A 10,352-nucleotide genomic window follows, 5' to 3' on the forward strand; every position below is an offset into this window, starting at 1 on the left:
AAATTACCATAGTCCCCTAAATTCTGAAAAGTACTCATATCTTTAGTTGCTACATGTCAAAAACAAAATAATAGTCTTATATACTAATAATCTTGGAAAATAGGGAGAAGACTCAAAAAGAGAAAGTAATCTTGGAAAACACAAGAGGATTAAGATAAATTACAAAGTATCACACAGGCAGCAGAACTGGACCCAAAATCTGAATTTAGTCAATTTTCTATTATATATCAAACTATAATCATAGAAGATTCCATTAAGAACTTAAAACTCTCTACCCTTTGTGATTGAAAGCCATTTATAGTAAACTGCAAATTTTTTTAACTGTGGTAAAGGTTATTACATTCCTTAGCAGTTTTCATTTTACTCATTAGCATAACCTTCAGAAGCAGTAAGCAAAATTATTGAATAAGCAAGCAGAAAATCATTATGATCACTCTTTTACTCATCAGCATATCTTTAACATCTTCCCGTTGTGGACACTTTGGTCTTAAGAACCCAATTTCTTTAAACAAAATTATGTATATATTCATATAAACAAGAATGTATATATTCAGGATATACATAAGCAAACCATGTTTTCAGTTTATACACACTACTTATTATAAGTATAATATTAAACTATTTATAATTATAATACTTCTGTGGAAGTCCATAACATCAACTGAAACACTTTTAAGTGTCTGAAGTTGTAGGTCTTTCTTTTCAAAGCTCATATTCTACCTTTTAAAACCTTATGGCAAGTGGAAGAAACTTTTTTTAAAAAAGTAATCTTTGGAGTCAATTCTTAATTTGTCAGATTCGTGGAAGGTTTAACCACAGAAGGAAAAACGCATCAACATAAGTATTTGGTACTTTTTTTGTTCTAAAATTAAAAGCTCGAGTTGATCTGTATCAACTCATTTCTTGGTTTTTGTTCTTAACATTATTAATATTTCCTAGTTATCTCACACAATAACATTCATTTTTGTAAAATGCTTATCTGACATGGAAGGTTTTGCTGTTTTCATATACAAAGAGTAAGTAGACACTGCATGAACATAACAAACATGGGGAAGTCAGTAAAGAGCTAACAGCTATGAATTTTCTTTTTTACAAGTAGAGGCTAGTTGTTATTAAGACTATGTATCATGTATAAAAGACTTAAGAATAAGACCTGTCTAGTAGAGAAGGCTGTATGACTCTGAGAATAATTATAACTCATGCGTAAGGATTCACCAATCTTTCTTACCTTCAGAACCTCTAATCCTCCAGAACCTCTAATCTTCCATAATTCTTAGTTACCTTGCTAATGAACTAATATTCCTTTAGCTAACTCAAGGTTTTTCTTTAAGAAAGTATGGATTCTGATATAATGCCTTCTTAAAATGAAAACAAAATTAATTTTTTCTGTAATTAGACTGTTTAATATATAATCTTTCTAGAGATCTATGAACAGTGTAATAAGCAACTGCAGAATACATCTTTCAAATTGAATCTCGACTATAATTTCGCTGTCGATTTAAGTAAATCATCACACAAATTAGAATATTTCTAAGACCTATTAGAAATATTAATCTAAGCAAAGTGAGACTGAAACACTAAGAAACTTAGTATGTTCGTCTTTTACTTGTTAAGTCTGTTTGATTCTTGGGACTTTAAATGAGAATGCAGATATTTCAGGTGAAAATTCACGTCCCCCTAGGCCTACCTTAAGATGTTTTGTCAGCTAGGATTATCAGGGTAATTTTTGAAGGCACACCATGAGACAAGTACTGTCTCATTAACCTTCTCACACTTACTTTGCTTTTCCTAGCAGTCTCTATAAATCTAAGTGTTAAAGTGCTTAGACATAAATAATAGGCTTTTATTCTAAAAACGCTAAAATCTGAGAGGATACTGGGGAAAATGTGTCTACCTACTATTCCAACTCCTGATCCCTAATTTTCAACTATAAATTAGCCACGAATCTATTTGGATGGCTCTAAAATATAACTTCTAGAATAAAACTAATTCTTTCCAAGTAGAAAGCAAACTATTATACCTGTGAATGTTTTTCTCTCTTAGCCCTTATTAAACAGGTAACCTAAATGCCTCACCATTTGTCCCCAGAATGGAACTCTTCAAATCTTAGTGTTTCATATTAAATTCATATGACTCTGAAAGGAATTTTACTATAGCAACCTTGATATTTAATAAAATTACAACTATTTTTTTCCTGAGGTAGTAAAACATTTATTCTTCAACAGACTTACCAAGGGAGCTGCAAGTTCATGTCAAAAATGTATTACCAAATAGTAATTTGACTATTAGTTTCATTCATATATATATATATATATATATATATATATATATATATATATATTTTTTTTTTTTTTTTTTTTTTGAGATGGAGTTTCGCTCTTGTTGCCCAGGCTGGAGTGCAACAGCACAATCTTAGCTCACTGTAACCTCCCGTCTCCTGGGTTCAAGTGATTCTCCTGCCTCAGCCTCCTGAGTAGCTGGGATTACAGGCACGTGCCGCCACCCCCTGCTAATTTTGTATTTTTAGGAGAGACGGGGTTTCTCCATGTTGGTCAGGCTGGTCTCGAACTCCTGACCTCAAGTGATCCACCCGCCATGGCCTCCCAAAGTTCTGGGATTACAGGCGTGAGCCACTGCACCTGGCCATATTTTTATTTTTAAATGCGAAAACACACTCAAAGTAGAATGAATCAAGATTATCTTAGCCTCGTAAGGATCCTCTAAAGTTTACATCAAAAAGCCTGTTTCCAGCCGTTCAAGGTAACACAAGTTATACAATAAGGCATAAAAAGCCAATACAATCCCCAAAGCAGCAATTTTTAAGGGTCAGACCCGATGTTACTCATCAGTATTGAAACACTCATAATAGCACAGCTACCCTTTAGAGCAGCATTGCCCAGTACAACTTCCTGCAGTGATCACTACTGAGCACTTGAAGTGTAACTAGTGTGATTAAAAACCTGATTTTTCAGTGGCTGGTAACTGCTATATTGGACAACAGAGCTTTAGAATCTTAACTATCCTTTAATATTCAGAAACTGGAAATATAAGAAAGGCACCAAAATTATGTAAAAGGCCCTTCCAAAAACTGGGAAAAAGAATCTTTGATCTGTAGAATACAATTATCAAGTTGTCATCAACAAGCCTTAATTTTTACCAATACACTATAGACTAGCATGTTACCTAATGTATAAAAATAATTCTGTAGTAATATTCTAATAATGGGGGAAATGTTTACTGACCTTTCACCTTTGCTCTAAAAGGTGAAATTTACATAAAAAGTGTCCCGAATTACAATTCTCAGATTAACAAAAACTGCCCAAATTCTTCACTCTTTCTCCCTCAGCAACAAAGCAGACAACTACTACTTATAAAACCCACAAAGGTGTCTGAGGTATAATGAAATTATATAATGCAGTTGGCACCATATAACATGCATTTCATGACCTATATTATACGTGTAAGGGCCTTTTACATTTTTATTTCTCATTTAGGAAATTCTTCTAAATCAATTTACTCCTTTTGTTAACATAACTGTTGACATAAAAAGAACAAGTATCTTAAGAGACTTCTTAGAGTATCAGTGAAAGGATATAAAAGAGCTAAAGATAATTGTTAGGATGGGGTGAGTCAGATAAGGAAAATACCTATAACCAGAAAATTATTTTCCATTATTGGTAATCACAGATACCTTAAAAGCAGGCATAAAAGGCAAACTATAATTATAAGAAAATAGACCTAAAGAAAAGCATCTGGCCTGTATATAAAACATGATTTTAGAATATTTAGCAAATATTAAAATATAAAGAGGTTCATGCATACAAGAGCAAAATGACAACTACAAAAATTAAAGCCACAGAAGGTCCCCATTATGTGTTTGGTTGGCTTTAAAAAGTGAATTACAAATCTTTTTATTGCATCATACAAAATTATCTAGTGTATAACAGATTAAATGAAGTACAACGGGAAAACAAATAGATAACCTACTAAATGGTTCAGAGAAATTCAGCGTTAACCACATAAGAGAATCTAGGAAGAAAAGAATTAGTAACAAGGCTGTATATTACACATTCTAGCAGTGCCAGAACCTATGTGTTTAATTTCCAATTAAAATTTTCATTTTACTCCAAGTTTTCCTATACATTTAGAGCTTATAAATTTTTAAAAAATTTAATTCCATTGGGATGTGGAAATATGATTTGGTAATACAAACCAGCAAACTGCTTAAGATAAAGATGATCTTAACATCTAAGCATTCACTAGACCTTAACAATACTACCTCTGGACCCCTAAAACATTTGATTGATACTAAATCCATGGTAATGGTTGAGTAGAGTTATTACTGCACTTATGTCAAAGATTACATCCTAATCTTCTACTCAATAAACCTCTGCTAACTTTATTACCAAGAATTAATGCCCCTGAGGACTATTTTTAAAATATTAGTTTTCCAACTTTTTTATTTCATTGTTTATAAATCAAATTCACACAAATACAGTCAAAGTTCTGTGGTCACTCCTTACTGAGGATGATGCTGGCTGGTTTCTGAGTATGAAGACGATGCTATGGCAGTACCGCACACAGTCTGATGAGTTGTTTTTCCATAAGAAATGGATTTATGCTGCTTCATCCACAATGTCTATCCATTCATACTCATGTCAAAGAGCATTCATATGCAAGACAATTGGTGGGATTAGGGATTATAGCAAAGCTAATTCAGCCCTCTTATGGAGATAAAATCTGTGATCTTTGCCTAAATGTTTTATGCTCAAGAACAAAGAACCACAAACTCCATTTATATTTATTAAAATGAAAAAGGCATAGATAAAAATTACTATTCATTTCAAAAGTTGACCATTTAAAAGAACTATCTCCTTTTACTCTAGAAGCCTTTATTTCAAACTCTAACAAGGAATCAAAAGGGTTAATGCTCCCATAAAATGTTACCAAAAGTATTTCACAACATTGGTATATAGAACACTAACTGTATAAATAATAAATTCATTACTTTTACCTTCTATATATACAATATAGTATATTTAGATGGTAGCTAAATAACCGCAACTAAACATTTTAAATTGTGACTATTTCCTCTACATGTTTTAACATTATTGCCAGGTAAAAGTGCAGATATGAAAGCAAAAGGCAATCCTGTCTCTTTGCCCCAGTATTTTGGGATTCTTCTCTTTAGAATTAATCTGTATGTTCTTTTCAGTCTAATCTTGTAAGCAGCTTAAAGAGGTTTTATATCAAATAGTTACATATATCGTCCCAAAAGAGACATCATCTGCTTTATTCATTTAGCCCTTTGAAAAGAATTGTAAAATAATTTTACCTTCTAGGATTCTTCTTTGGTAAGAAAAAAAATTTTTTTAACAAAAAATAATAATGTCACCATTATTTGAGTACCTTTCTCTATCAACTTTTCCCACCAGATTTAAGAATAATTCTCCTCAACCTTTAAAATCTGACAACTTTTCATGACAAACAAGGCTAAGGCACCACAGTGTTGAGACTGAAAATGGCTAAGTACTAAATTTCAAATACACATACATACACACACACACACACACACTCTCTCTCTCAAAAAAGTGTAAGCATCAGGAGTTACTAAGCACTTTCCCCATGATTGAACTGAAGAAATTCAAAACAGTTATGCTCACTTATCTTCTCAGGAAGATCCCTTGGAATTCTGCAATATTTGTTAAGTCTTCACTTCACTGGAAAATATTTGTCATACAAACTCCTTACCTATTTTTTTTCTAACTCTTTTTTAAATGCTTAATCTGCAGAAAAATTACTAAAAGCATACATATTAGGATTTCTAAGTAAGTCTGTTCAACCCTCTTATCATGGTTTATATTCAGCTACAAGAAGATTATGTCAGCTGCAAATGTCAGTTAACCTTTCTCTCTTGAGATATGCAGGTAGCCTGATTTGGGGATTAACAACTCAAATGGTCTCACTAAAATATCCAAACCAACTCTCTCTCTCTCTCAACTGGTGATGGCATAACTTGCTTCACTTGTTGAATCCCATGGGAATACAGATTATCACCAGTAACTGTAAATTGCACTGGCTAGTTATCATGTCCAGCTTCACTCTATAGAACTTGTTCTCAAAATGCTGCAGGTGAAACAAAAAAAAGTGAAAATGTCACCTGTGAATAGCTTGGGGAAAAAAGTACTGCTATCAAAAAGTTTCTGATTTGGGTTCTGTTCACGGTCTGATTTTATAAACAGGTTTTATTTGTTGAATTGGAGGTGTTTACTGGAAGATGATGATACGGCCAAGCCAAGGAAGGGAACCTGCCGTGAAGAGTACAGGTGTCTCTGACCTACATATCCAAGAACTGCAAGAAAAATGTCCAGATGGGCATCAGATACCTAGTCCAGTCCTTGGCAAAAGTCTGGGCTTTGGAAACCAAGGGCAAGAGGTGATGACAACTAATCTGTAGTATTTAAAACTCCCACCCCCCTATTAAAACTCCACCCTCCCAGATCCCCCAAGCGTGATTTTGCACAACAAGTTAAATAAAAGTAAACTGTTTATTAAAAGATACAGCAAAGGTACAGATACAGAGATACATACAAAGATACAGATATATATATATATTTACATATATATACAGTCTTGCTGTTTTCATGTGCACTATATTTAGCAGCACATTATTTAATCAGGCGGCATTTTAATGGGGTTGTTTTGACACTTGGCATTAATAAGATACAACTATAGCCCCGTGGAAATTTCAACGTGTGAATTCCACTTCTCCGACTTTTAATAGTAGCAAAGGGGGGAAGGAGAAGGGAATGGAGTACCGAGGCTGAGCATTAGGTTAAACACAAGAATTTAAAAGGGCCAAGGTAGCAAAGGGAAGGAAAAATAATTAAAACTAAAGGCTATCTGACAAACACCCCAGAGAAACAGTAAGAAACCATCATTAAGGGCAATGGGCTATGTACCCAAGATGCTCACATCAGCCTACAATGACCTTTTCCAATCCAGTTCTTGTGTTGAACCTGAGGATCTGCCCTTCTCCGGTCAATCCCTCCACCCGATAAATTTGCTACCACCAAAATCTAGAGCTATAGAGCCTTGAAGCAAATCGGGAAGCTAAATAGTTGTACCTTGGACTACCTTCCCACAAGTGCAGGGAGGGCCCAATGTTGGGTAGGGATGTGATAACACTGTTCTCTGCAATTCGATGCTTTTCACTTTGTGGCTTGGTTCCACAAAGTGAATTGCATCGAGTTACTGTCAAATGAGAAGCTGCGGGTTGTTTCATCTGTCGTCTAACCCGGCCCTGCCGTTTAACCCGGCCCTAAGAAGAGTGAAACAGAATCCAAATCAGATATAAAATAACAATGAAATGGCAGATTCAGGTATAAAAAAGGAAAAATACATAATATTCCTCCTACTTACCTCTGAGGGCAAATTGCTGCTGAAAACATTATCGTCATCTTTGTTTTCTTCACCATTTTTCTCTACAGGAACCCATTCTCCATAAACACTATCCGCTTCTTTTTTCCGATGTTGAGATCCAGATGATACAGGGAATTCTTTTGTTAATGTTACCTGGCTTTTTGGTGGAGTTGGTTTTGCTGCAGCAATCTAAAAAATAAAGTGTTTCTTAATTAAAGCTCAATATCTGCATTAAATGGTTTCTGAGATTTTCGACATCTGAAGAAAATGATACTGTACATTATTTCTCACAGTATTTAAAACAAAAATTAATAAACTAAATTCGATTTGGGTTTTATTTAAATAGTTCCACAAGTTACACTGTTTTACCAATCCATAAGCACTAATACTCACATTCAGATTGAAAAAAATAGGTTTGGGTTCACTGAGTTTAAAGGGATGATGATAAAAAGGAGGTTCTTCTTCCTCTTCATCCGAAACATGAGGTTTATTCACTATTACATCATCATCTTCTTTACTCTGTGCGATCTGTTTACATTTCTTTAAAAGTAAAAACAAACAAAAGATAAATCTTACGCTTTATGTACAACATGTAATTTCTTAGAATCAAAACCACATAAAAGCAACTTTCCAAAGTTAAACAAGATTCATGATAGGTTATAGATAAACATAACTTGGCATATTAACTAATATTTAAACACACTCTGGCTGGTCAGTCAACAACATTTATTGAGCACCTACTATGTGCAGAGAGCGCACTGTACTGGGCACTGTCTGGGGAATACAAAAAAAAAAAAAAAAAGAAGTAGTAGAAGACATGGTCCCTGCTCTCAAGGAGCTTACAATCTAGTACAAGAGAAGGAATACATATACATGAAATAATTGAACACTTTTACAGAGCAACACAATTAACAAGTGCAAACTGATATAATACAAACTGAGTACATAAGTGCTAAAAGAACAAAGGCTTGAGAGAGAATAGAGTCAGGCAGAGTTAGAGAATCAAGGAATATTCCTTGAAGAGTTCTAAGCCAGATTTTCATAGTGAAGAACAAAGACTGGCAGGGAAAGGAAAAGTCATCCTACTCAGGTGGTGGTAAAAAGGTGAGAAGAAACTTGAGACAAGAAGGCTGAAGATGGGGCCAAAAACAGCAAAATATTAACTGTCCATAGCATTTTGGATAAGGAGCTTGGATTACGTAAATAAGCAATAGAAGCATTTACAAGGTCCTCAACTTTTTTTAAAAAAAGTTGTAATTCATATTGTAATAAATCTAAGTGAGGAAACAGATTCAGAAGCTTTACATTTTCCCAAATGTATGGCAAAACAAAAGATCTGAAACATTTGCAACAGGATTAGATAGCAACATGTCTCTCCATAAATGTTTTGTGGGTTGAGGAGAACTTAGGAAAATAAGGCATGATGGAGAGGGTGCAATTGATGAGGTCTGATACATAAAGCAAAGTCAATTCCTTCCTGAGATGCAAAGGAACAGACTCCATTACCTGGCTTTATAAAAAGGTCAAGAGTAAATTTGGGTAGACCTGTCTCTATACAAGCAGTAGATTTAATGACATCTATTATCAACTGAAAATATTACAATAGGATAAAAAGCTCATTTCGCCAAAAACACAAGAGTATATTAAGCTCGTAATCAAGGGGAACAGAATATATTGACAGTGGCAGGCTGGCATAAGGCTAGCCAATAACAAGTTCCAATATATGAAACAGTGTGGTATTTCTGGATCCTAGCAGCAATATTTTAGCATCTCCCCCCTCCCACCCACACCAAAAAAATAGTAGTAAAACAAAGCCCCAAAAAAGCCTCAATTGAAAAGATCAAACTTTTAAAAACAAAAATAAGTGTGTTTAAAATATATATGTTACTGCCAAAACCCGAACCGCAGGAAGAACTGATAATGGCCGGCCATTATCGCCAATGGCTGGTACCAAACAGCCAAAACCCGAAATGTTGATGCGAAAGAAGTTCCTTTCAGGCAATGGCCAGCTATTCTTATTAATTTCCAAGCTCCGGTGGCAAAAGATCATTTCTGAAGATTGTCTGTGTCTTTGCGTATATGCAGTATACTCGTGGCGATCAGTGAACGCGTCGTGAATGGAAACGAAACTGTAGGCGAGCTTCTGCGTGTTGCTCACTCAACACCTCCTCCATTCAAACGAACCGTCCCACTCCTCAGTCAGTTTGGCTTCTAAAACTGGAAAGCAAAAGTAATGGGAAGTAACTTTTAGCTAGCGGAGCTTAGCCATCCCGGATAATGGCCTGCTAAACAGAGCTTCTGCCGCTGCCACATCTGTATTTCGGGTTTTGGCCACTCGGTGCCAGCCATTATCAGTTCTGCCCACAATTCGGGTTTTGGCACGCTCCAGAGTCAACATCACTGGAATAATCCATTTAAGAATGAAAACAAATTCTGTCTAGCTTACCTCAGTTAGTTCTTCTATAGTAGCTCCTCCTGACTTTTTAGCAACTTTCTCTTCTATAGTAGGTGGAGGTGCAGGCTTTAGGTTTGGCGGTAAAGGGACACCAGCCTTAGCACACATGGCAGCTGCATTAGCTTTGGCTATTTCAAGTAATTGAGCCTTATCTGTAAGAAGAAAAATACAAGCTGCAGTTTTCCTAAAAGGTTGTACATTTTGTATCACCAAAAGTCTAACATACTAACAAAACTAAAGGCATCCTAGATCCATCGAAGAACTTGGGTATCTAATGAAAAAGAAAAAAAAAGGAAAAAACTGTAGGCATCAATATACTGCTCTATTATAGCTGTGATCAAACCAGTGGCTCAAAGTTTTTAAGCAGTGGCCTCATTCAAAGAATTGAGTCCACATATTGAGCTTCCCATTTGAGTATTACATTACTACACAACTGTAATGATCACCCTACTACACACACTCTAAGATATAAACC

General features: G+C 34.9%; 2 protein-coding genes across 8 annotated transcripts in view; one reads left to right on the top strand and one right to left on the bottom strand.

The window, feature by feature from the left end:
* Positions 1-9,184, top strand: part of DONSON (DNA replication fork stabilization factor DONSON) — a 30,791-nt gene extending 21,607 nt beyond the window's left edge. Inside the window, exon 11 of the mRNA XM_007964446.3 lies at positions 6,243-9,184. The gene's annotated coding sequence lies outside the window, so the exon portion shown is untranslated. The remainder of the gene's footprint in view (positions 1-6,242) is intronic.
* Positions 1-10,352, bottom strand: part of SON (SON DNA and RNA binding protein) — a 33,575-nt gene that overhangs the window by 10,289 nt on the left and 12,934 nt on the right. For 5 of the 7 annotated variants that reach the window (XR_012090509.1, XR_012090508.1, XR_012090510.1 and 2 more), the window contains exons 4-6: positions 9,869-10,029; positions 7,816-7,962; positions 7,423-7,611 (exon numbers count right to left, since the gene is read on the bottom strand). Coding sequence is in view for 4 of the 7 variants with exons in the window: in XM_073009623.1 (XP_072865724.1) it covers positions 7,423-7,611; positions 7,816-7,962; positions 9,869-10,029 (497 nt within the window). In the remaining 3 variants the exon portion in view is untranslated. Of the gene's footprint in view, positions 1-6,529; positions 7,322-7,422; positions 7,612-7,815; positions 7,963-8,131; positions 9,640-9,868; positions 10,030-10,352 lie in introns of those variants that run through there. The other 2 variants (XM_073009629.1, XM_073009631.1) reach the window with 2 other exon arrangements.

This window comes from Chlorocebus sabaeus, chromosome 2 (genome assembly GCF_047675955.1).
Source record: "Chlorocebus sabaeus isolate Y175 chromosome 2, mChlSab1.0.hap1, whole genome shotgun sequence".
In the NCBI taxonomy this organism is placed as follows: domain Eukaryota; kingdom Metazoa; phylum Chordata; class Mammalia; order Primates; family Cercopithecidae; genus Chlorocebus; species Chlorocebus sabaeus.